This window comes from Dermacentor andersoni, chromosome 11 (genome assembly GCF_023375885.2).
Source record: "Dermacentor andersoni chromosome 11, qqDerAnde1_hic_scaffold, whole genome shotgun sequence".
NCBI lineage: Eukaryota > Metazoa > Arthropoda > Arachnida > Ixodida > Ixodidae > Dermacentor > Dermacentor andersoni.
Window position 1 is genome coordinate 121,498,083 of NC_092824.1, and position 27,720 is coordinate 121,525,802.

Consider the following 27,720-nt stretch of genomic DNA (forward strand, 5'->3'; position numbering starts at 1 on the left):
CCACGCCATATACAGCTTCGCTTTAAAGGGCAGAGGGGAGCATCGCGCAACGACCTGCCGGCGCAACGCGTGATCGCACGTCAAAATGTGCGGTTGGTTTTCGGGTTCTTGCTCTGCAGCCAGCCGAACAATCGCGCCCCGAATAAAAGCTACTGGGAACCGAATGTCTCACCAAATTTCGGTTCTTACTTCGTGATCTAGACGCAAGAGGTCACGTGTTGGACCGCCACTGGGCAAATGTATGGGCTTCACGGCAGAGAGTTTCGTACAATAATTATTAGAGGGAACCCTGGCGCTATTGTCTACAGGAGTTGCAACGGGGGCGATTGAGCCAGCATGGAAATTATGGGAAGTACATGGATTTGCCTGAATTTCGTCCTTCTGGCTTCAAACGACTTCGTGACTTTGTAAGCTCGCAATTTCAATAAAGTACTGTGTAATAAATAATGAAATACACATTATTAAAGCTGTCCGACGGCAGTATTCGAGCACATCACCTCAAGTGCAGAAGCCCGATATTGAAACCATTACACCACGGACTTTTTCTTTTCTTTTTTTGTACGCCGCGGACGCATGCATCGACAAGCGGCATAGAACCAGGGGTAGCACACTCTCAAGTTCAACAAATGACCACAGAGGGCGAAAAAAATTGGAGGACGCTTAAGCTTCGCCTTCAAGAGTGGAACGCGAAAGCGTTCCCGTCGACCCGCCAAGGGGTGTAAGACGATGGGCTACGGCGCAGCGATCACTTACGAGGCGCCCCGCATCGGACGCGGTGAGCGTCGAGCAACGCAGCGTTCGGCGCGGCAACGATACGTGCACCTGAGCAAGCGGAACGAACCAAAGAACTCGGTGTCTCGGAGGGGGAAACGATGCACGCCAGCCAAACGTCGTGATCGGCACGGGCAGAGAGATAGACAGATAGTGATCTAAAGAAAGCAGGACGCTTGATTCTGCAACCCGTGAGGGAGCAAGGCGAAGCGTCGTCAGGGGAGAGGGAGTCCGGGCCGCGACGCGCCTCGCACCGGTCCCCGCACAGCCCCTGTCGGGGCAGCGTCGTACATTGAGAGGAGGGGGTCTTCTGTGTTTGCCGCAAGATGGCTTTGCGTGTGCGGAAAGCGCAGAAGAAATGTAGCGGAAACGCACTTCGCTACTCGTGTAACTGCGACTTCTGTAAGTTACATGTTCATAATTACCGATATACACCGCAGTATAACTTTCTACGGCTCGTTTCTAAGGCGACACCGCATTCACTAGAGGCGCTTTTGTACCGCTTTCAAGCATCGAACTCGTGGCTGAGTGGTAGCGTCTCCGTCTCACACTCCGGAGACCCTGGTTCGATTCCCACCCAGCCCATCTTGCAAGTTTTTTATTCATGAAGGGCCTGCCGGGATTTATCGCTCACGACCAACGCAGCCGACACCGACGACACCGGCTTTTCTGCGACACGAGCTCCTTAACGCTGTCGCGCTAAATCGACCGCGCGCCGCTGCTAACAAAGCCAGCGTAGTAGCATCACTTCGGGATGCTTACGTTAGTCCCAACATTTCCGGTAGAGGCGTCGTAATAAGCGCAATTTTATCTTACAAACTTTCTCTTACAATTACCGAAGCATTTTTGTTACATAAAAAAACAGGGCAAAATTATCATTGCTAATTAGATATTGTACTCTTTGTTAGTAAGTTTATTGTTTCTTCGTCATTATAAACGCAAATAGCGTTCAGCATCATCGATCTTTCACGTGACCTCTGGCCTGGATTTAAAATTTTTACCGGTATTTTCGAGTGCACGGCGGCACGGATTCATTCGTTCGTACACTCAGACTGGCTGCTTCTTTGTTTCTAAAACATGTTTGTTGAGCTTCGATGTCTCGCGTTATTTAACTTGGGGTGAAGTTACGTGTTTGCAAGCGGACATGTAAGCCCGGAAGTTGGGTTTCGGTCGTGAGCCCGTGAGCCATTCGGAACACGTCTGCATCGAAACGGGAGCTGGATTTTGCTGCGGCTGACAACGGCAATAACGGTGAGTCGTTTAACACCGCTGGTTGAATCGTTATATAACATCCGTCTCATTACCTTCCAGGCGGGCACAAGTTAACGAACTAGATCCTGCATTACATATGGGCAGTAAGGATCTCAGCTGTTTCCTAAATAAACCTTTACTTGCGAGGCTGTCGCTATACACACAGAAGCAGGAAAAAAAGAGCGATATCGGAACGCGCGTCTATCTTATTGTAGCCGTGGTCGTAGGTGACTAGCCTTATCAATATACATACTAAACTTTTTTTTCGAGTCCGCCGGCAACTTCTTTCGTCCACAAAACCTAATAATCCTTTGGTAAAATGAAGTGAAAGTACAGAATTTAATGTATTAAACAGTTGCAGGCATGATAATTCACCCATATTTCGTACTTGTTGGTTCCAAATGTTCTTGCTGTTCAGTTTGGTTTACCGTAGGGCATTTATTTTCGCAGTAGTGAAGCGGTGCATCACGTTCGTGCAGAAAAATAATGCATCAGTTCTAATAGCTTCATGACTTTCATGCATTTGCTTGTGGAACCAGCAGTGTGATCTCTTCTAGTGTATAAATGAACGCATAAATGTTCTCATTTGTGATCTTAATAATACTTAAGCTGTTGACATGCATTGTAGTTAGGCAGACATCAATTTTATGGACAATAGCAATATTCATTTAAAATGCTGCTTAAGCATCCTAGAACAGACAGTGTACATTTGCATGTGTTCTGTAGTCGCAAACCATTAGGATATATATGTCACACCTTTTTGCATTTCATATTGCAAAATTTTGCTTTTTCAATTTCTGATTCAGTAAAAATTTCTGTTCCAGACATGCAGTAATGAGGACGGCACCAGTATAAAGCAACACACTCCACGCACTAAACAGAAGCTGCTGCCTGCTACAACAAGGTCATTGTGTGGACATTGGCTACTACTACAAGGTAAACAACACATGGTTCAGAAATAAATATGTTTGATACATGCTGTATTGGCTTGCTGTTTGCAGCAGATATGAATGTTTGTTCATATTTATGGTTCAGTATAATTGGTTCGAACATAAAAGAAAACACACATGAGTTTGGCTAATCTGTGCTGTATCTCATGTGTCACCGTTCTGCCCCAACAGAGTCTATGCCAAGCACATCTTGCTCATCACAGGAGCTCCTATCTGCACCAACAGGAAGGGGCTGGAGCCGAATTTGCAAGGCTTTTATACCACGAACAAAGAAGCGCATGCAGAAGAATATGGATGAGATATCAAGTCTGCAGATGACTGTGTTGACTGAAAAGAGCTTCAGCCAACATTCCACCAGCACGGACATTTGGCTGAGTCATCCAGGTAACTCAAAAAGGACTTTCTAGAAATTCTTCTTCAGATGCACCTGCAACATCCGACCAAGCACGGACGACGCTGGCCACAAGATCGAATTCCGTCAGTTTGCCCTTAATCAGCTTCCTAGCCATGTCAATTCCGTTTGTGCCAAGTGTATTTTTTCTTCTATAAATGCAAGCTTTTTCATTGCCCATTTTTGTTAGAGATCATTCATCCTCATCCAAACATAAAGGTAAACCGATTCTTCGCTGATACTTAATACCAGTCACTGTCTAGTAGCCTAACATATCTGTAGCAGTATCTTCTAGTGTATGTTGTCATGCACAATTCCTCTCCTGAAATAGCTGATGCAGCATCGGCATGTGTCTTGCATTAACCTACGCACCGTGTGCTATACACCATTTTACTTTTATTGATGTTTTTAGCCTTCAATGCTTGTAGAGCGGAGTGGCTTCTCTCTTGAATGCAAGCTTTCTCATTTTCCATATTCCTAGTCTCGTTGATGATTGCTCTTCTTCATCGATAGCCTGGGTCTTTGCACAAGCTACACTGAAGTGTTTGATTGCAGAATCTGGTTTTGCTGCCCCACTTGGTTGTGGTAACTGTGTTACGTTTCTCGGATGTGGGTGCCTGGTCAGTTGCATTGGTAAGCAGTCCCTCGAGGTAAGCATTTGCTCCTGCAGTCGGCAAAGCGACATAGACTCCCAGTATACACACACCGTAACTGGTGCTCCCCGTTCGTTCTTGCCTGCTGCAGCGATGGTCAAATTGTGCTTGTGGCCTACCTCGGCCATGATTTGCTCAAAACGGAGACCACCATATGTGCTTACATGGTTCGAAGTGTATGAAGTTGATGGCCGTATGAGTGGAAAGGCCAACAAATATGGCTGCCGAAGGTGATGCCCACAAAAGCGACTTGTCCACATTAAGACAAAGTGGGACACGAAGTGTGGGCCACACATTAGCGGCCCTCGAAAGAAAATAAATGTGCAGGTTGGAAAGGAGTTAACGCTAAAATGCCGGGTAGTCCATGTCGCTGTGCAGATGCCTGCGTCACCTGATTGCTTCGCAATGGAAGTTGCTCATCTTCAACGGCAACTGTTGGTTCAAATAGGTGCGAGGCTCTGTCCAATCTGTTTGTACCGCTGGTTGTCGCACGTTACCAGACCACCACATGCGACAAAGGCAAGCATTATGCCTGTAAGATGATTCGTAGCCAATGTATAATGTATTGTCTGAGCCTTATGTGGCGATTGATTGCTGTTTGATTTCGATGTTATCTCACTTGATTATGGTTGCCGTGTTATGCTTCTCGACTGTGGTGGCCTGGTCAGTTACATTGGGAAGCAGTCTCTCGAAGTAAGCATTCGCTCCTGCAGCCTGCACAGCGACATAAGACTCCTAATTTTCATGCACCGTGATTCATGCTCCCCGTTCGCCCTTTCCTGCTGCAGCCATGGGCAAATTGTGCCTCTGGCCTTTCTCGGCCGCGATTAGGCATGAACGGAGACCAGCATATGTGCTTACATGGTCGGACGTGTATGAAGTTGGGTGGAAAGGCCTGCAAAAGTGGTTGATGAAGGTGATGCCCACGAAAGCGACTTGTCCATATTGAGACAATGTGCGACACCAAGTGTGAGCCACACATTAGCGGCCTCCGAAAGAAAAGAAACGTGCAGGTTGGAAAGGAGTGAACGGCTAAACTCCGGGGTAGTCCATGTCGCTGTGTAGGCTGCGGCAGCAGATGCCTGCGTCACCCGATTGCTTCGCAATGCAATTTGGCCATATTTAACGGCGACTGTCGCTGCAAACAGGTGGCACACTGTCCAATCTGTTTCCGCTGCTGGTTGTCGCTCGTTAACCTGACCACCACGTGCGACGACGACGGTGAGCCGTTTAAGAGCTCGTGTCAATAATTCCAACGTATCTCGACAGGCAAATTTTATTTCTGCTATTGCACGAGAATATACACTGCTTGTCTTCTGCCAATAAAGTCGCATGTTCTGTTCACTCACTTGTGGCTTGTTTGTATGGGCGTCAGTAGAGGCTCTTGGCAATTAGAACGCACCAGCTACGCGGCAGCGAAGGCATTGAGGCATGCCGCATAGCAGGCCGGACAAGCACGGCGCGTACCAGCGTACGCGACCGGCGAAAAGCAGCCATATTGGATTTTGTTCTCCAAAAAAAAAAAGAACTGTACTTCCGCTTCCGGATTGAGCAACGTCATCTGGCGTCCACCTAAGTAAGTTCCATGCGCTGCCGCTGCTTATTTTCGAACCACTGCGAAAGGTACAGTTTCCCTTCTCTAAGTTGGTTGGATAGAACGCCCTTATGAATTTCTCGCGGGAAAGTCAGCGCGTTGAGACGCTTAGCGTGTTTCTATTTGGCCACATCGACAGGCTGCTGCGCTGCAATTAGCAATTCTGCCTAGCGATCACAAAGCCATTGTGACCGTCGTTACTAACTGACAATGGGTGGTCCAATAAAGTTTTCACCACAAGTTTTCTTACCACGACATATACAGCTCCGCTCGCCGTCCACCTTCCCAAGGCAGAATGGCCCTGAATTGTTTTTTTTTTTATCAACTTCCGTTTTATGTAGTAGACTTTCTTTAAGACGAACTCGAAGGGACCACGAAAATTTTTTTGCCTTATCAGAAGAATAATTGGCAACATGACTAGGTGCGTCCAAATATCTTAATTCAGAACAGTAAATGAAGTAGACTTACAACGGGGGAAAAATGACATGAAAACATTTATTTAGCTGAACGTAATAGAAAACTATTTTCATGTGGTACCCTTGCTTGGTTTCATCCAGTCCGTAATGGATTTTTGGCGCTTCTGTGCAAATCGGCGAGTAGCCACAAGCGATGCCATCTCAGCTAATGACATTAAAAATCATTCTGTGCCTTCGTGCTGCTAGAAAAAGTTCACTAGGGAGTTCGAGCAGTCATATGCCACCTCACAGGTCATCGATGCAGGCTCTGAGCTTGCGTAAGTACGAAGGAGCGCGCTGAGTGCGCGGGAAAGCGACGCAACCTAGACGAAACTAGGTCATGTTGAGGGAAGTGGGAAGGAGAAACGAGGGGAAGCGTCACGGAGGAGGAAGGTAGGCGGAGCCACGCATGGTTGACCTCCTCTGGCAGTTGCTGCAGGTTTTTGCGATGCGGACGTATCCTCGCGTGCCATACTGTGTGTGCGAGTGAACGCATGCGCAAAGGAGGAAATGGGGGTGGGGAAGCGGCGCCGTATTCCGTCGCGCACATACGGCACCAAGTAGGGGAGGGAGGTGGTGTATTTTGGCAGCACGCGGTCACACGGGCTGTATCTAGAAAGCGATCTGCTTTGGAGGCACACTCTAAGTGGAACGATGGCTCGTAGCGTTGCTTGCGCTGTGTTCTTGTCGCTCAGTTTGCGTTTAAGCGATAGACAGCGCGAAGGCCACTTCGCTCGCTGCTGCTGCCGTTATTCCTTACGCCAGCATTTTCACAGCGGGCATTAGAGGTCATCGAGCTGTGGTGAGTTCCTGTTTGCTTGTGCGCGCGCGGACATCATGCTTGTCAATTTAGTTAGTGAGCGAATGAAAGAGGCGTTCTACTTCGGCGGCTGCTGCTTATGGAGCGGCCGTGCGAGCCCTGTCTTGAATACGATCTGCGATGCGGACTGTCCAGGCGCACTGAGGGCGAATAGCTTCCTGTGCGCTTACAGCATCCATACTCTTACGCGTCACCAGCGTTCACGAAGGGGAACGTCACTGCCTCTTTTCGCTTCCCCCTCCTGTTTTCGCCTCTGTCCAAGGGTGATGTGCGCCACAGGCCTCCGGTAGGGTGCCTTGACGCGCGCGTCCCCAAGCGCGGCGCATCGATGCGCCCTATAGCCTGCAGGATCGGTAGCGGTGGCGGTCACTCCGAATGTTAGTCTTAACCGAAAAGCACGTCTGAGGCGGTTCGTCTTAAGCGGCTTTTTTTTTTTCACTGAGTCTATGGAAAACGAAAGAAACGTTGTGAGAATTCCGCTTAACCGAGTTCCTTTTAACGAGCGTTCAATTATGTACGTCACCGAACAGCCACGTGGCGCTTCTTATCGCACTGACGAATTCAGGAAGAAAATTTCTCTATCTCACAGCACAATATTCGGCGCTGTGTGTACTGACACTGTGGTGAAATCGTCAGCGCGATAGGATGAGCGTCACGTGGCTGTTCGACGATGTATCTATATCGTATGAAGACTGGGAATTTTCAACAGATATCAGTTGCTAGAGCGCTTCCGTTTGTTTACCTCTGTGCCTTACTGTGTCCTTATCTTCGAAAGCGCAACTCATACAAGTAAAATATGCGACACGACAAAAATGTAAAATGCAATAAAGAACTAAGAAGAAAGGAAAGTAACGGCAAGAAGCGTGAAGAGACAACGTCAGGAATGCGGCACCAAAAACCAAGGTGGCCTTCTACCTCTTATAAAAAAAAAAATATCCGATGAAAACGTATTCCAGTACATGAGTCGGAAGTTCCCACTACCATGCTTACAAACCCCGACAAAGAACCATGAAAACATTGTCTCGTATTTCAATGGGATGGAGGTCAGCGGTCACATCAACATGCAGAACACTAGCCATCACAGCATATTTCGTGTTAATACTTTGCCTGCATATATTCGAAGAGAAAGAAATGTCGGGGAAATAAACGGCTACAATGGTCGAAGGCAGTCGATTCCACCGACAAATTGTTTTCAGCAAGGAAGCGCTACAAAAAGGCGGCAGTCCTAGACGTTTATATTCACGTATGTTATTGTAATGCAGTGGGACAGAAACATGTGCGAGTTGGAAAGAATGCATACTTATTAATCAGCGCGAAAACAACGGAAGACACGAGTGTCTGTGTCCTTCTACCTCTGTGTCTTCTGTTGTTTTCGCGCTGATTAATAAGTATGCTGATTACAATGGTCAACGCGTGAGGAAATTTAGTGGGGCACAAGAAGACTCACGCGAGGTACCGATGCCCGAGTAATATACCCCGCGCATTAACTTTAAACGAAACGCTGCTATGCGGTTCGCTCTAGTGTCGGCCAATCCAACATTGCACCTTGAGTTAATGGCACATAAACTCAGGTCTTTGGGAGACGCCTAAAACGTAACGTCCTGCCATGGATTGCGCTTTCTCAAGCTTATCTTTGTCTGCGGTGGTTGGAAGGTGTTGGAACTGGTGTTTCGTGGCCGATGTGGGCGTCCCATCGTCGGCAGTAACGACGCAAAACCGGGGCTGACGTAAACCGCGTCACTTTCCTCTTTCGTCGAAGCAGCAGAAGTTCAAGCTGCATAAAGCCGGCGCCATCTCTGGCAACCCTTCTAGGAATTCGGCAGTTTGTCGAACTCCTGTTCTCCGAAGCTGATCGGGATCGAAGCATGGAGGCTGCCGATGCGCTATTGCATCCTCCCCGTCTCGTTTTCGGTTGCTGAAGGGATGGGGGGGGGGGGGGGGGGGGGGGCCGGGTACGGCGCTGGGCGCCGGTGGCTGGAGAGTAATTGTAGTGGCAACGTCATCACAGCATTTGAAAGCTGCAAGTTTGGAAGTGAAGCATCCTTGGTCTAGGAGCGCTGTCTGGCACAACGAAGGTCCCACACAGTATACAAGCGTAATCCAGGATTGAGCGTACGTTAAAGTTATTTAGAAGCTCTCTTGAACTCTGAGAAAATGAGCGCGTGTTCTGACGTAGAAAACCTATGGATTTACACACCTTAGCAACATTATATAGCCAACGTGTCAATGCCAGGATAAGGAGGAAGTATAATAGACTCCCAGATACTTTGTATACCGACACTTCTTCTTATGGGAACGCGATTTAGGTTTTAGATCGGAGAGCGCCCTTGATCTTTTTTTCTTGAAAAGCTAACACATACTGTTTTGTTCAAATTTATTGTCATTCTCCATTTTTTACATCGTGTATGTATCATGTTCAGATTATTTTGAATTTCGCAACAGTCATTATCAGTACATATTTTATTAAAAAGTCTGAAATTGTCGGCAATGATCTTCATTTGCGAAGCTCGTATTTACGTTGATATCATTCATACAAAGTTAAAAAAAACAGTCGGCCGACGACCGATCCCTGCGGCACTGCCGATGTACGTCCCAGGTACTTGCTTGAGCTCCATCTACAACAACATACTGGCGTCCTGCGCGTAATTATTCGGCGATCTGTGTACATATCTGAAACGAGGTGTTATAAACTGATAATTTCTGCACTAATAATTTGTGAGTGACGACATCGAATGCTTTCCTGAAGTTTAGGAATACGCAGTCAACTGAATATCGTTCATGTAGAGCAAGAGCCAAATCGTGCGTGAACTCTGTCAACTGCTCTGAAGCGAAGGCACTAAAACGACGGAGGACAAAGAAGAAACACACACACAGGGCCCTGTGTGTGTGTGTGTGTGCGTGTTTCTTCTTTGTCCTCCGTCGTTTTAGCGCCTTCGCTTCAGATCATGCTTAACCAACACGCCCAACTATCCATCCTAACTGTCAACTGCGTTACACAAGATAGTCCCTTCCGAAAGCCATGCTGAAAGGGGTTCACTAACAAATGGGTCACTACGAGTGCTGGAGTTTGGATGAACATATGCTCTAAAGCCTTGAAGCATACATTATAGTTAAAGAAATTGGGCAGTAATTATTAACAAACGCAGCGTTCTGGGCGTGTTGGTGTGGCATGACGAGGCTTATAGCTTGCAGGAAAGGACGAGAACCCAGAAAGACGTGGTTGCACACACCCGCTGCAGGCGTTTGCGTGTGCGTCCACCACGTCTTTCTGTGTCCTTTCGGGCACGTTATAAGCCTCGTAATTAGTAACAAGCCTTAGAACACCCGATTTATGAAGAGGAACAACGGATGTAGTCTTCCAGCTAGCCCTCAGATACAAAGCCTTCATTCCATTATTTTTCGAAAATTAGTTTTATATGGAGTGATACCGGGTGAGAACGAGATTTCAGGGGCGCTATAACGTAAAACTATTCCAATTCTGCAATCAGGCCTACGCAATTGGTTAAAAACTTTTTGGACTCCCCCCGCCCCCTTAACCTGGCTGTCTTTGGGACGCCACGAAAACCGCGATAGCTCCTCATCTGATGCGATTTGTTCACACTGATTATGCATGATTTGACCGAACAAAAGCAAAATAGTTATTTGTGATTCGACGCCTTTTCGCCATTAGCCCTCGGCTATTGGTCAAAGGCTTTCGGGCTGCACCCACTTCCACTGCCTGTCACGCGACGTCACAAAACTACAAAAACTCACCGCGTCAAAGTGACCTGTACGCGTTAAAGATGCATTAATATGTCCAACAAAACTGAGTTTTCTTCTGAATAGCCGCAGGCTGCCCCGTTCCGAAACGAATAAAAGATGGCTGCCGCCGATCGCCCAGGCACTGGCTACTCGTACCTACCAGAACGCATGGGTTTATTTGAGTATAATGAAGCTTTTTGCGTGGCCGCGTAACGTTTTGGAGCACTTTCGGCACGTTTACGACCTTGTTCTGCCAACTCTTCTTTGCAGAGGATCCATTTTAGCGCCATTCTTAACCTTCCGTTGCATGCCGCCGCGATTTTCGACCCGTCACCGCGAGTTAAATAAGGGAAAGCGGACCAATCGCAGACGTCGGCTCCACGCTCTTCGTCCGTTTATCTATTTTCAGTGCAGTGGCTAGGCCCCATGAAATCCCTCTCCACTATAGCGCGTGCTTCGCCTCTTGTCAGCCACTTCGATAAGGCAAGCCGCTCAGCGTAGGCAATGTTATTCGTTTTTGAAGCAAGCAAAAGTGACCGCCTATGAACGAAGAGGGCGTTTGATTGGTCTGTTCATATACAACCCTGCGGGTGACCGACCGATGCTTTCGTCGGCGGTTACGCAAATGTGACGTCAGGAGATGGGAATAAAAACATTTTGGAATAGTTTTACGTTATAGGACCCCAGGTGGGAACTCGGCAAACCATCAGGTCCCGCCGCCTTTGAAGAAGCCGCCTAGGAGCACTTTTATATTGCGTGCTGTGATAGCAGTGTCATCTCACGGCACTTCTTTCTAGCAGAACTAATCGGCGGTGAAAATTGCGAAAAAGAAAAGAATTGAAACACTTGGCTTTCACTTTGGCATCATTAATAACAATGACACAGGATGCACGACAGGCACGTATCCATGATTCTTTTTCGGGGGGGGAGGGGGGCAACCCAAGGTAACTTTTCTATGCAACCCATTCGCCATAAAAACGCGTAAACCCACAAAATAGAAATGGAATAAGGTGTATTTTACAGGTACGCCTGTGCGATACACCTCTACTTTACTTGGCAAAGAAAGAACCACGTCAAATGGACTCGCGCAGGAAGAACACTGCCAAGAACAAGTAAAGAAGCGAAAGTGTAAAATAAAGAATACATTAGAACTTAAAAAACAGCAGTTGGCAACAAAGGCACACGGACCGCGCGGAGTTGTGTTACTCCGCCAGCCAATCACAGAAACAAACAAAATCGTCGTCATGCGGCCTTTTCAAAATGGCGTCGTACTTGTTAGCTCCGGAGCGTCTGTGGTTCTTGAAGAGTCTCTTCATCGGCGGATGCAATGAGGTGTGCAACAGACATGGACAAAATGTATGGAGTCTGAGCATTTCACGTTTCAAAATTGTGCGGCGCAGTTCCCTTCACTGCTGAACCCGTTTTACTCATGAAACTTCACAACAAATAGTTGTAGCGAAGCAAGCATGTTATTTGAGTTCAATAAAGAATTAGGCATTCGCCATTCCACTATAATAGGCGAGGGAAAAGGTATAAAATTACGCGCTAATAATTTTATTTTTGTAGTTACCGCCTTATTTGGGTAACAGAAAAAGTTTGAAGTACGAATTATTTGCAGCCTCGCGGAGGAACAGTGGCTGGCTGTTATGAGGGCGTGGGCGGGGCTTCATTGCAGAATTAAGTTGTATCCGACTATAGTAGCGTTTTTTGAGTTAGCCCCGGAAGAATTATACAGAAATATATATTTGCGGAACAAGCACAGTTCTTTTGGATCTCTCGTTTACTGCCCTAACAAGTACCACAACCGACTCGTATTGTTACTTGGGCAGTTACGTAACGATGCGTGGCGGCCAGTCGCGTACAACCGCGTATGGCGAAGGAAGCTGCGATTCTACACGTACTGCGCCCACCGCGGAAGGTTAGAAAAGCACCTACGTAAGCATGCACTGCAGAGAAGTGGCTACGTTATGCGGCTCGAATGATAACTGTAGAAGCGTCATTCAGAACATGCACACGGAATTGTCCTCCACTTCCGGCGGCGTTTTCTCTATTTCCTTTTTAAATAAAAAGATGTTGGTCCGTAAATATTTTCACAAACAACGGTTAAATTTGTTAATTTTTGCTTTTCCTTCCTGTTTGGATGTTGCCTTGGCTCTCTCCCTTAGTAGATCGCTTAATTTCTCAAATACTTGCGACTTGTTTCCAGTCGGCAATTTTGCACGAAAAGAGCTGTACAATTAGGGAAAAACCAGACGAGTAAATGGGTGACATTCATACTGTCTATGAGTTTAAGGGTTATTACAGGGTTTGATGATGGACGCTGTCTCGCATTATTTTATTTTCCACTTTACCTAACCCATATCACGGGTATATGGTTCCGAGGCTCTGTCAGCGTCGCGGCGAGCCGTCACTCGAGGAAATAATGAAACAAAAAGAAAATGTAAACGCAATTGACTTTTTCTCTGACCGCAACTCGTTCCACGTGCTTGCAGACCCGCTGACCATGAACTGAATCCCTTGCCTGGTTCCTGGATCAGTCTAAACGAAGAAGGTTGAACTAACGAAGCAACAACGATGCGCGTGAGCGTTGGATAGAGGGTGACAACTGAATGCATCTCGAGTTAATCGCGCGTGCACCGAATTGATGAGGAAACTGGCCTTCACATCCCAGGAGACGCCGATAACTACCGCCATCCAAAAGTAGTGTGAAGTGTGTGAGAAGTGGTGGCGTGGGCGGGGAGGGGGGGGGGGGGGTGGCTATGCGCCTTAATTTCGCGGGCAGGGGGCGGCGGGCCCTCCCCGAGACCCCCCCCCCCCCCCCCCCTGGGTACGTGCCTGTGCACGTGCTGGAATATAAACGTTATCTTTTTTTTGTTTTTATGTATTTGCAGAATTCTTTAGCGCTTGTTTTTATTTTGCACTCCAGGGATCTGAGGCGGGCCGACTTCGCGTGCTTTCCTGCAACATTTACATCGTTTGCTATCGTCTCAAGGTTTCTACGATTTATTTCTGTTGACAATTATAAGAACGGTAAATTATTTGCCTCTTCCCAGTAAGTCTCAGTAAGACTTTTGTGAACCACAGTTTACCTTTATTTCTTCTAGTGGTTGGCGTTGAAGAAGTAACAAAGCTCCCCTCCTTCAAAGAATTTCTTTTTGAACATAGACCAGAGATCCGCCACCGAGTACGATCCTTCAAGAGCCTCAAAAATAAAAATAGTTACGATTTAACGCAGAAATAATTTCAGGTCATTTAGCTTTAGGGTAGTTACAAACGCGCTCTGCGAGTTCTCTTACGCGCCATATTAATTTCGCGTAGGACGACACAGCGATCGCTCACAGCTGGTATGACCACCGTCGAGACGAGAATAGGGACATTGAAATCACCACCTACGATGACAAAGATAGATGTTATTCTTTCAGCGGTGGCCACAAAATCCTATGAAATATCAGCTGAGCCAGCGGGAGGCCGGTAAGAACAAAATGACAACGATTTGCCGCATTTTAAATTAAGTTTACACAGCTTCACACGAACCAACAAGCAATTGTATCCTACTTGAAGCAGTGTTCCCGTCAACTAAGACAAACACGCCTGCCCCGGCACAGTTCTGCTCTCTTCGACGGCGCATCAAGTGCGGTGGGACTGTTTCAGTATCAGCTATATCATAATCAGGCCATTATTCACTGCCAAGAATTACGGAAAGCTTGGTCATATGAACAAGATTGTAAAATGCGTCAACTTTGTTTTTATGCTCCGGCAATTCACTACAAGAACCCAGACAATCCTGCGGTCAGTCGCCCAACACTACTTTATTAGCTGAGTCATCGTATACGTATTCCAAATCATTCAAATGCATCACGCCTTAAATTAACTCGGTGTTTCGGCACGTCTTTAGCGCTTTGAAAAATTCCAAAGGTGCAGTCTTCACCATACTTCCTCAGAGAAATCCTCAGATAAAGTAATATTCGTTCCATTCAGTCTTTTCGCATTTCCTAAGACTAGGCATTTTACTTTCAGCGATCCTATTTTCACTATTAACGGAGGGTTCCTGTCCGAACGAAATCAAGGTGTCTACGAAGTTGACATTTCCAAATTCCCCGAGTTTTCCAGGTTTTCCCTGAGTGGCTTTGCAATATTCCCTGAGTAACACAGAACTTTGTTTCATGTCAAGGCGGGCTGACACCATGTCGCCCGATGCTGTTACTCTCTAGTAAGCATGTTAAAAAATGAAAAAGCGACTTAATACAGTTTTTATAATAAGGAGTAGCACTTATCTTATTCAATAAGAGAACAGAATGGGGGGGGAGGGGTGGCTAGTGAAATGCTCAGCAAATAAAATACCTTCGAAAAAAATGGTAAAACCAATTGCTAATCGAGTCTACCGTTCTCAAATACGAATAAAAAAGAGATGCGTACAGAAGCAAACATTTTCGAATATGAGCTACTTCTATCAATTGATTACAAGTTAATTGATATGATGTCCGAACTTTGTCACAAGTGAGATTCCCTCTCAACAGCTGTTAAGTCACCCTAAGCTGTCCAAACATAATCCCAGCCTGTGCACAACGCCTTAGTGTTGCGTTTCGTTACTTGAAAAAGTTTATTTTGGCTTGAATGAGGGACACCTGCATCTCGGCGTCAGCCAATACATTTCTTTAAAATCTCAAACTGCTTCAAAGAAGTAGCGGCACAACGCTTCCTTTCCTCTTCATTCCTCAATGCGTCGACCCTTTCTGTTCTCGTCCTACTTCCGACGCACGTTCGCTTCACCAGCCATTTAACCATCCTCTTGGTCAGTTGTACAGTGAACGTACGGTTTTTAATACTCCCTAGGGGACGCGAAAACATCCGAAAAATCGGGCAGTTCGACAAAATGAATGCATGTCTTTTACTGCCCTTAAGGGCTCAAGTCGCCACGGGCACATCCGAAAAAGCTCTGAATGCGAGTCAGTACACTTATTAGGCATATAGGTGCTCGTAGTGCTCGTACTGTGGCAGGAGATGGCAAATGTACGCGTGTTTAAGGAATACACACTGCGCTTCGTGAATATTGCCCCTTCCAACGCTTGTTATGCTTCACCGCAATACTTTTGCGTATGCTTCGCTACGTAACACCACTGTACTAAGGCGAAGATAACTCTGAGGAACCTGCCTTATGCAACGCGCAGTGCTTTCCGAGCTTCGAAGCTAATAGCGAAGACTACAAAGGCGGAGTCGCATTGCTGACAGTGGCGAATTCTTTCAATGAAAAACACGGCACCGAACGACAAGAAGCTTAACAGCGGTGGTGGCTACGGCTGCAAGCGGATCCGCGTGCGAGAGCGCCTGTTGGAGGCGGCGAGATTATCAAAATGGCGGCGGCGGTGGCTTTGTTTGATTAATGCCATTTCGGACCTGCGGTCACGGAAAGAAGTCCGGGAAATCGGACGGCGAAGGGTTCTTGCGTCTGAAATACAGACATTGACTCTATGGGGTACGTGGTGGTGCCGCGAAGCTGTCAGAATTATCGGGAGTCCGGAAAGTCAGTCGTTGACTGGACACTGGCACCTGCGCCAGCCGACGACACGGCGTCAAAGTAGATTCGTTACGATTCCTCTTTGTTACTCGAGCCAGCATTACCGCGACTTTAGTTCCGTTTCAATAAAATTACAGCTAATTTTCCCTGATAGAAGCACAAATTCCCTGCGATTTCCCCTGAGTATTTCCAGACTATTAAGAATCCCTGGGAATTCCTGGTTTTCCCAGTTGGTAGACACCCTGGAAATTTTCATCATTCTATGGAAGATTTTTGTGCTTTTCTGGTGAACTTCTAGTTTTGTGGGGCATAATTCATTCACCAGTGCCTCCGAGACGGAGCCCGCCTTATGCACATTTTCATGTTTTATGCCATAATATACAATATTGCATTCCCTCTCCAGTGTTCAAGATTGTCTACTTATGTGAGGACAAAGGTATAGATCACCTAGAGTTGTAGCCGGTGGGTTTGCAAGGCATATCCGCATGAAACGAATACTGCAGATGGCACCGGTTGCGAGACATGCGCCATCAAACTTGCGCGAAAATGCACTGTTGTTCCACTTGTTTGAAAAAGCGTTGTTTGACGCATTAAAGCGCAATGCGTCACAATGTATTTTGTCGTCAGCTTCGGGAAATAATATATCGAAGCCGTTGTCATCCTGAAAGTTCGTTCCAAGTAGATACGGCTATGGAACTAACCGGCTACAATTCGTATCAGCATTGCCATTTGTTGGGCGTGTTGGTAAACTGACTTGGAAAGCATATTTAGCGCCCGCGAACAAGGACAGAAGGGAGAAGCAGCAGCGCGTTGTGGTGTCGTCTCCCTTCTATCCTTGTTCGCTGGCGCTAAATGTGCTTTACAATTCGTAAATTGCTAAATGCGCCGTAATGTAATGATTAAATTTATTACTGGATTTTTGTGATGAATCTATTAATAATTTTTATTTATAATGCAAGTAATGTCAGCCTCTTAGGGTAAACCACCTCAACGACTGCAAATATGCTATCTGGTATAGGGAATTTTTTTAAATTCTGCATGGTCTAAAGAAAAAACCCCCTATATTGGCCGGTAGTTTGGCATTCATATAAGAACAATACGAAGCATCCACGCTCTCCGTTGAGCATTCAAACGGAGAAGATAAAATAGCTACCTGCATGGATGCCAGACGTGGCATCGTATATATATCACCAACGAACAAGTGTCGCCCTAGGAAAGAAATATTATGCACATGTATTCGCAGCATCTTAATTGCGCAGAAATGGAGAAAGACGTACATAAGCAATGACAACATACGGTGTTGTCATGTTTTCACATCCGTCCTTCTTGCGTAACTCGGTACCCCAGCATATGACGGACCAACTAGCCTAAATCGGTATACCTCACGATCGCAGCGTCCGTTCTAGAAACAGCGCACAGCGAAGCAAGAGAAGCATGCATTGTTGCTCAACGCTGCGTTAAGCTGCTGACCAGATCGCAAGGGAAATACACCCTTTCGGACGGTTACACACACCGTGAAAGATCATTTCTCGCGGAGAAGTCACAGCCCTTGTATGTGTGTACGTAACCTCCAAATACAACAGAAACTTAAAATCGTACAGCTCTATGATCATCTTACCGGTGCGGATCAAATAGCAAAGTCTGTTTGATTCGTGTTAGAAATACTGAATATTCGTCATCATCATCATCACCCTGGCTACGCCCACTGCAGGACAAAGGCCTCTCCCATACTTCTCCAACTACCCCGGTCACGTGCTAATTGTAGCCATGTTGTCCCTGCAAACTTTTTAATCTCATCCACCCAATATATATATATATATATATATATATATATATATATATATATATATATTAGGTTATAGTGGGAACGTACCGCTGGCGTACGCAGAATAGAATTTTTCTAATCCTGTGACGTCCCCAGGTTGGGCTCCGAGGTGGGCGGCGGGCATTCCTGCCGAATACAGTAATCCTATATATGACTTCAAATTTCCCCCCACTCCCTTATCGCTCCCTGAAGAGGGGGCGCACCGATGAAACGTTCAACTTTCCTATGAAACCAAGAGAAATATTTCCTAAGTACCACGTAATACGTAGTCAACACGAAACCAAGACAGTTCGCACAATATCCCCATTTGTGGTCGCAAAATGTCTGACTGAAGCAATCGGCTCTGGTTACAAATTAACTAAGATGGGAAGCGGCGACCTTTTTCTGGAAGTGCGCGACAAGCTCCAATACAGCAAACTGACCAAACTTGTTGCGTTTGGTGACATTCCTGTCTCTGTGGGCCCCCACCGGTCAATGAACACTGTACGTGGTGTCATTTATGATGGCGACCTCCTTGAGCTTAGTGAGAGCGAGCTGTTGGAAGGATGGCAAGAACAAAACGTGGTAAAGGTGCAACGAATTAAGTTAAGGCGCGATGACAAGGAAATTCCAACAAAGCATCTAATAACATTTGGAACAAGTGAACTGCCTGATGCATTAGAGACGGGATATTGTGAACTACGCGTATGACCGTACATTCCCAATCCGCGCTGATGCTTCAAGTGTCAGCGTTTTGGGCATGGGTTTCAGAGCTGCCGAGGGCGTGCTACTTGTGCAATATGTGCATCTAAAGACCACACATCAGACACCTGTTCTTCCACAACCCACTGCGCTAACTCTGACGGAGACCACCCCGCCTATTCGCGATCGTGCCCGTCATGGAAGAACGAAAAACAAATAATCGAACTGAAGGTCAAACTAAACATTTCTTTTCCAGAAGCGTGCAAGCGATTTTCTGTCCACAACCAATCGAATCCGTCCTACAGTGATGTGACGCGCCAGGGGGCAGTGCCACATCCTCTGGCGGCCGCGCAAGTCACACGGAGTGTGACGACGGTTACGCCATCAGCCCCCCTGGCGAGAGCAGCCACTGCTCTTCCGCCCCCTACCACCAAGGGCCAGCAGACCTCCGAGCCTTCCGGTCCCAGGGCCACTGCTCGTGCAGACAGGCCCGAAAAACCCCCGAGAGTGCCCGCTGAGCGGGCGTCATCCAGCGCCTCTGAAGAGGCGATGGATGTAACAAAAACTTCTCCGGCGTCTCAGACGCCGAAGGAACGGCGTTGCTCCCTGCAGCGCGCCAACAAAAAAGAAATACCCCGCATCAAGGGACCTGGAAAGGTCTCGTGAGCCGACTTAATTGATATCTCTTGACACGCACCATTAAACACTTCCAATATGGCTACACAGATAATGCATTGGAATGTGAGAGGTCTAATACACAATTTTGATGACATTAAGGAACTCCTTCGCAAGTTTAATCCAAGGGTGCTGTGTGCACAAGAGACACACCTCAATCCTTCACATACTAACTTTCTCAAACAATATCCCATTTACCGCAAAGATTGCAGTGACGCTTACGCCTCGTCAGGCGGTGTTGCTATTATAGTTGATAAGGGTATCGCCTGCCAGCATTTACATCTGCAAACGCCCCTTGAGGCAGTGGCAATCAGAGCCGTGCTATTTGATAAGCTAGTCACAGTTAGCTCTCTCTGCATTCCTCCGAGCCATCAACTTTCCAGAAAAGAATTCGAGAGCTTTATCGCAGAACTCCCCGAACCTTACATTGTAGTAGCCGATTTAAATGTACACAACACCCTTTGGGGAGGTTCTCGTTGTGGTACGAGAGGGCGCTTATTAGAAAACTTCCTTTTATCTTCCAATGCATGGTTACTAAACAAGAACGAACCCACATTCTACAGCGTGGCGAACAAAACGTTCTCATCTATTGACTTAAGTATAACATCAAGTACACTAGAGCCATATCTGGACTGGAACGTAATCAAAAATCCATATGGGAATGACCATTTCCCAATTGTCTTAAAGTTAACAAAAAGCGATAAGTTTTCTTCACATCTGCCCCGTTGGAAGGTCGACTGTGCTGACTGGAAACGATACAGTGAGCTGACACATGTGAACTGGGATGACATCTGTACTCTCTCAGTCGATGATAGAGTGTCATATTTGACGGCCTTTATAACTGATGTTGCATCAATATGTATCCCTCAAACGAATGGATCCCCCTCTAAACGATGTATTCCTTGGTGGAATGAGCAGTGTAAGGAAGCCTGCAAAAATCAAGATAATGCTTGGAGTCGCCTTCGCGACTGCCCCACTACCGAGAACTTGATCAGCTTCAAGAAAATAAAATCAGAAGGTAGAAGGACACGCCGCCATGCCAAAAGGGACAGTTGGCAAAATACATTTCTGGCATTAATTCTTATACAGATGAAAGAAAAGCCTGGAACAGGGTAAACAAAATAAAAGGCCGCGAAACTCATCCTCTGCCATTAGTACACTCTTGACGACCAGGCGGATTGTCTAGGAGCACATTTTGCGCACGTTTCCAGTACATCTCATTACACAGATACATTCCTAAAATACAAGCGACAAGCAGAGCAGCTAGCTGACTCTGGATCGGAAATGCACATCTACAAGTATACAATCGTCCATATGGAATGGCTGAGTTCCAGGCCTCACTGAACTGTTGCAACAAGTCCGCAACAGGAAGTGACAGAACAATGTATGAGATGATCAGACACTTACACCCTGAAACCCAAGAAACACTACTGTAACTCTTCAATTCCATGTTCTCCGCCGGCTACATTCTGTTACGTTTCGCCTACGACGCGCGGTATAGCCGGCACGGATGCAACGGACGCCGGGGCTTCGTTCAAAGCGGCGGACATTTTGGCGCGTTCAGCGCTGCTGCAACGCCTCCTGCCATGCGCGTCCAGGCATGTTTCAATGCCACGTGTCTTCGTGTGTGCGTGTGTGTGTGTGTGCATGTTGGTGCCCACGCTTGTCAAAGCGCGGCAGCCGGGGAGAGGAGCTCCCCAACTGTGAAGCGAGGAGGTCTGACCGGCGCCGGCCCGGCGGATGCGTCACCTTCTAGTCTCAACGTGTCCGCGCGGCGCCGTCACGTGCGCCTCATCCCGAGCCGTTCCTTCTTGCCCTCGACTCCGAGAGTATAAAAGCAGCAGCCCACGGACGCCGAGAGAGGCTTCGAATTCTTCCGTCGAGTAACGTGCTCTCCCGTCTCTCCACTTCGGTCGACCTGACCGGCCGCTCTTTTGCGATGCTATAATAAACAAGTTGTTCTGTTAGCAGTCGACTCATCCTTTGCCAGGACCTTCGGATGCTTCCAGTTGTGCCCCAGGCCGCCAGGCCAACGCTACCCTTGGGGCTTGCGACCCATATGCGACTATTCCTTCCGATTGGAAAGAAGCAATCGTCATCCCTATTCTCAAAGAGGGCAAGGACCCTTCCTCATCAGAGTTATAGCCATATAGCTCTGACAAGTTGTCTATGCAAACTATTTGGCAAAATGATTAACCGTCGCCTCATCCATTTTCTTGAAAGCAACAAGATACTCGATCCCTTGCAGTGCAGTTTCCGGGAGGATAGATCCACAACAGATCACCTTGTTCGCATCGAGACAAATATCCGTGATGCCTTTGTCCACAAACAGTTTTTCCTGTCAGTATGTTTAGATATGGAAAAGGCATACGACACAACCTCGCGCTTTGGAATCCTCCGTGACCTGTCTCAAATGGGAGTTCAAGGCAACTTGCTGATCGTGATTCAGAGTTACCACTCCAATCGTACGTTCCGTGTTAGAGTTTGTAACGTTCTCTCTCGCCCATTTACGCAAGCGGCTGGTGTTCCACAAGGTGGTGCGCTGAGCTGCACTCTTTGTATTGTCAAAATGAACTCGATCCAGACTGTCATACCGCGTACTATGTTTTATTCCGTATATGTGGATGACATCCAGATAGGTTTCAAATCATGCAATCTAAGTATCTGCGAGCGACAAGTACAGCTTTGCATAAATAAATTGTTTAAGTGGGCTGACGAAAATAGTTTTAAGCTAAACCCTCAAAAAAGTACATGCGTCGTGTTCTCTAACAAGATAGGCATACTGGCGGATCCCGCAATAGATCTAAATGGAGAACATCCATCTGTGAGCCATGAACATAAATTTCTAGGGATCCTTTTAGACCGTAAGCTAGACTATGAACCTGCTGAAGCTCTTGTCACGTACATCTTGGGGAAGGAGATGCCTTTTAAAGTTCTACAAAAGTCTAATATTAACACGGCTTGACTACGGAGCAATAGTCTATAATGCTGCTGGACCTAGTGCTCTGAAAATGCTAGATCCTATTCACCACTTAGGCATCCGCCTTGCTACAGGCGCCTTTAGGACTAGCCTTGTGCAAAGCCTCTACGTCGAATAAAACGAATGGTCATTGCACTACGAAATAACATATTTAACTTTCTCCTACGCCCTGAAAGTTAACTTAGATGTTAAACATCCTTGTCATTCTACTATATGCGACTTGTCCACTGCAAGGCTGTTTCGTAACCGCCCAGCCACTAGGCCTCCTCTGTCCCTCCGGTTGGAAGCACTCTCAGAAAAAACAGAGGTCCCTCTTTTACACAATGTCCTAATGGCTCCTACACGGCTTCCACCACCTTGGGAGTGGCAGACTATCCAATGTGACATATCTTCCTTAGAAATATCGAAACGAGCCCCGGAGGCACACATATATTCGCATTTTCTGGAACTCAAGGAGAAGTACTCATGTGATGAATTTTACACAGATGCTTCGAAGTCTCCAGCTGGCGTTGCTTACGCAGCACTGGGACCCTCACTTTCAACATCTGCACCCCTAAATTCACACACCAGTATCTTTACAGCGTAATCATACGCCATTCTTAAGGCCATTCAACACATACGGCTCACAAATATCGCTAAGGCTATTGTCTTCACAGACTCATTAAGTGTAGTGAGAGCCCTAATTAGCTTACGAAAGCATAAGAATTCCGTTTTTAATGAACTGTATAGCTTGTGTTTCGCATATATGTGCAACCAAGCGATTATCCTATGCTCGGTACCTGGCGATAAAGGTATAAAAGGCAACGTAGCTGCTGACGAAAACGCTACGTCAGTGAGTTTTAGCGACACAGATGGAAATATCCCCATTCCTGCCACAGACCTAAAGCCCTTTCTGCGCTGTAAATTGAGGAATCATTGGCAAGCAGAGTGGGATACACAAACATTGAATAAGTTACCCATTATAAAACCAAAATTGCGGAATTGGATAAGTGACAAAACAGCATGGTACAAGGAAGTACTTCTTTGCCGATTAAGAATAGGACACAGTACTCACCCCTACCTCTAGACAGACGGTGATCCTCCTACTTGTAGTAGGTGCGGCGATAGCCTGACAGTCTTCCATGTTCTTATCCAGTGCCCTGCAATAGAAACAGAGAGGAAAAGGTATTTCCCTTCTGCATATCGGGAAAATATACCTCTTCACCCTGCATTTTTTCTATGTGACGAACCGCTTTTTAAACTGCACATAGTCTTAGATTTTCTAGCCGAAACCGACACCCTGAAAATCATTTGGCCAGGCAACTTTTAGCACATGACTAACAGCCCTGCATTCAAGGGCGCTCTTGAAACTCTGGTGTCAGGGTTATGTTTTATTGCATAATGTTTTAACAAAGCCCATTTCCATAGCCCAGATCACTGCCTAGTCACCGCCATTATTTTAGCAACTATATATTCTACGTGACTTACAGCTACAGGTTTTAGGCCCTTTTACAGACATGTCACATCTACCATGAGGAATTCATTGTGCACGCCATCCATAATACATCGTCACCATTACCACTTGTCATGGCGCTCTTTGGCCAAACCTGGCCCTTGCGCCGTAAAACACCACACATCATCATAATCATCACCATCGGTTGTCTTCCCTCCTAATTACATGCCCTGGCCATGTCCATTTCTTTTTCTTGATTTCAACTAAGATGTCATTAACTCGCGTTTGTTCTCTCACCCAATCTGCTTTCTTATCCCTTAACGTTACACCCATCATTCTTCTTTCCATAGCTCGTTGTGTCGTCCTCAATTTAAGTAGAACCCTTTTCGTAAGCCTCCAGGTTTCTGCCCCGTAGGTGACTACTGAATATTTGCCTACCCCTAATTTTAATACAAGCCAGGCCAGTTGTTCGGGCTGTATCGATGTCTATGGGAGCGATGGCTCTATTCCGGGACGAACCCGCAGTGGAAGGCAGCGAGTACATGGAGGCGTGCCGGTTCACGCGCATGCGCGACCTCTACCACAAGCGCTTGGAGCCCGGGGCCGCGTGCGCCGAGCTGCGCGGCTACTGCGACGTCTTCCAGAGCTGCCGCCTCATCGACGCCGAGGGGCCGCTGGCCACACTGCGCCAGCTCGTCTTCGGCAGGCAGGGTATACCCAACGCTCTCCTGGTGAGTTGGCCGCCTTCGCATGCCGTGGGCGGGAATTCTCCGGCGCGTGTCCGTACGCAGTGCATTCGTGACGCGTGAAGTGTCATCCGCGAAGAATTATATGCTTGCAGCATCATAGATTTCCAGTGTTTCACCGTATGGCCTTGCGCACAACACCATACACAGGCTTCGGCGCCGCCCGTTCACGCTTCGTTTAAAACAGATTGACAATGCGCAGTCAGAATGTGTCCTTTGAGTGTTCGCGTCAAGTGTGAAAGAACAGTGCGCAGTGCATTCCGTTGCTCCACTTGGTCACCGGTCACGTGCCGTGCATGTGTACCCCGCAGACAACAGCATTTTTCAGAACATCGCCTACAGTTTGCCTGTCTCCTAAAGCGAAGCCCATCACACGATTTGCCTCGGTCACTGCCTCGCTTTCAAATTTCGCCCACATTTTCGAGCCCCATTATTGCTCCCAGGAATAATTCAAGACGGCACGCCGAACCCCGTGCAGGAGTACGTGGCCGCGGCGGGGCTCGCGCTCGGCGCCCTGCTGGCGCTGGCCGTCGTCCGAGCCTGCACGGTGCGCGTGGCGACTTCATGAAGGACCTGGTGCGCCTCACGCGGTGACGTGAGCGAGCTTTGTCGGGCGACAAGCAGATCGTCGCAGTGCGCTGCTCCCACGCCTGGTGTTCGTGCTGCGGCGCAACATCGATGGCCTGCTGAGGTACTCGGCCTCCGAGATTAAACTGTGCGCGTCGCCCCATCTCAGAGGCCAAGCTCAACGGACAAGCCAACTTGAGTGGCGCGCGTGCGATGCGACTGGTCAGCATCGTTTATTCAATAGCGTGCCGTCAGAGCCCGCCCCGTTTGCTTTAACTGCTAATTAATCCTTTGACAATGCACGTTCTATTACGTAAACGTATTTTTTATGGCCAAAATAAAAGCAGCGTTCGTACTACACATCTATAATCTGCCGGCTATATAAATTAATGTTATTTCTCTCTCTCTCACCGACGCTTACTGTAGTTCGTAATGCGAATATTGAGAGCAGCTGTGTCGCGGTAAGTTGTGGCAAATAATTTTATTCTGAACGACAGGGTGCTCATACAGAAACATACTTAGGTAAAGAGCGTGCACTCGAGCCATTTCGCGGCCGAGCAACTAAGGGTCCGACCACCCGCCAGGCCGCGTATCGATTCGCGCTTCCACTTTACCTGAAAGGTAGACAGCTTATCATACGTCTACGGCGTTACGTCCACGCATCCCGTTTTCATACAGACGTTTATGCTGCGTCGGTCATGTGCTGCTGCTTACGCCCACCCCACGGCGCTTTTCCACGTGCGGCCTCGCTGGTGCGGTAAGGCGTTTCATTTTCTGTGCAGAGGTAATTTTGCCATTTCTGAGGTTAAAAAGATTGTTAGCAAGACGTTTGTTATGCTGAGTGAGCGTATTTTGGACGTGTAGCATAGAACCTGAGCTGTGGCAACCGCTTACCGCGCAGCCACCCGTTAATTTTTGCACCCATCTTTTCCGGAAGAACATTTGCATTACTTCCAATGCGTAGTTTTCCAAAAGTCACTCGAGAGACCTTCGGTTTAAAGCACAGAACTTGTTATATGTGGCTCACCCTTACCTTCACACAAACGTTTCATTTGGTGCGGCTCGAGCAGTGTAATGCGCATTTGAGATCGTTTTGTGAAGGATGTTTACCTCACTGCACGCGCCTGGCACGGTTCGCAAGTCGTGCCACTTTTATTTGACGCGTTGCTTGTCATTGCTAAAAGATTCTTCTTGTAGTTTGTCTATTTATCAATTGTGTGTGATCTAGTATTTTTTCTGTCCAATTCCCCATACAAACAAGTTTTTTTTTTTTTTTTTTTTTTTTTATGATACCATCGCCTTCTATTGTGTGCAGCTGAGAAAAGCGGCTCAGTAACTGTATAGAAGACTTGCAATAAAGAGAGCGCCGATCGTATTATTTTTCCAGTCTGCATGAGCTGATTCAGCCTTGCTGGTTCATTGAGAGAGAGATAAAACTTTATTATGTCCTTGATGGGGTTCAGGGGTGGCGAGGGTCGTGAGACTAACCCCCAGTGCCCCCCTTCCTCAGACGTTGCTTTCTGGCAGCGTCTTCGGCCACCCGGACGGCCCAGAGCTGCTCCTCTGGGTCCAAGCTGAGCAGCAAAGTCTCCCGCTGCTCGGCCGTAGCTATGATGCGTGTGTTAGTGCGGTAGGTGTTGGTGGGTGAGGTTTTGGGGCACTGCCAGATAATGTGATCGAGGTCAGCGCGGACCTCGCACGCTTTGCAAAGTGGGGAGTATGCATAGGGGTAAATGCGGTTGTAAAGCACGAGGTTCGGGAAAGTTCGCGTCTGAAGGAGTCGCCAAGTGGTGGATAGCGATTTATTCAGTGTTTTGTGTGCTGGGGGGTAGCGTAACCGCTCTCTGCGGTAGTGGAGGATGTTCACGATCCGCGAGTTTATTTTGTCCATTCGTACGGCAAGATTAAAAACGAAATATTGTTACGTGAAGCTGAAGCCGAATACTATTTACAATTTGTTTACAGCGAAGCTCACGGAGGCCAAAATGGCGACGTTGTATCAAGCCGGCACACACGTCGTCTTCGTCCTCCTCAGTGACACCACACTGAGGCGGCTGTTCCGCAGCAATATTAAAGCTCTTGCGCCTCACTAGAAACGACGTATTGCACAATTTTGGAGCCAAAGGTAAACCAGAATCGAAAGCATTGTTATCGAAACCAAAACAGAGCTGGGAGGACAATATCTGGGAAGACAAAATTAGCGGCCTGATCAACCGCTCAGGGCGCCGGCGGCAGCGCAGTAGCTAACATAGGTAGGACATTAGGCGATCTCTCAAATGAACGTGTTGTCTCGCCGCATGCGGGGTCACCGCCGTGGAGAACCACTCGTGCGGCATTTTCCCCTCAACCTTTCGCCATACTCTCATCCTCCGCTTTCCTCCTCGCGCTCTCATCGCTTTCGCCGGCTTTCATCCCCCGCTGCCCTCGGCATTCGCTCTTTCGTGCTTGCTCGTCCTCTCCGTAACGTCGACGCTCAACGCAGTAACGGGCGCTAAGAGCAGAGCTCTAAAATACTCGGGGCCTATAAGTGCATGGTTAAATGGTATGAAAAGGAAACGCAGGCAGGCGTGGATAACCGTGTTCCGATGAATAAAGTAAGTCGGAATGCGAAAGTGTGCCGTTTTACTTAATGCTTGTTACCATTCGCGGACAAGTGCAGACAAACACAATCTC

General features: G+C 47.4%; 1 protein-coding gene across 3 annotated transcripts in view; it reads right to left on the minus strand.

Moving 5' to 3' along the window:
• The window catches only part of LOC126539353 (neutral amino acid transporter B(0)-like), a 156,706-nt gene that overhangs the window by 13,956 nt on the left and 115,030 nt on the right, over positions 1 to 27,720 (minus strand). For all 3 annotated transcript variants that reach the window (XM_055075510.2, XM_055075509.2, XM_055075508.2), the window contains one exon: positions 23,357 to 23,441. In XM_055075510.2, coding sequence (XP_054931485.1) covers positions 23,357 to 23,441 — 85 coding nt within the window. The remainder of the gene's footprint in view (positions 1 to 23,356; positions 23,442 to 27,720) is intronic.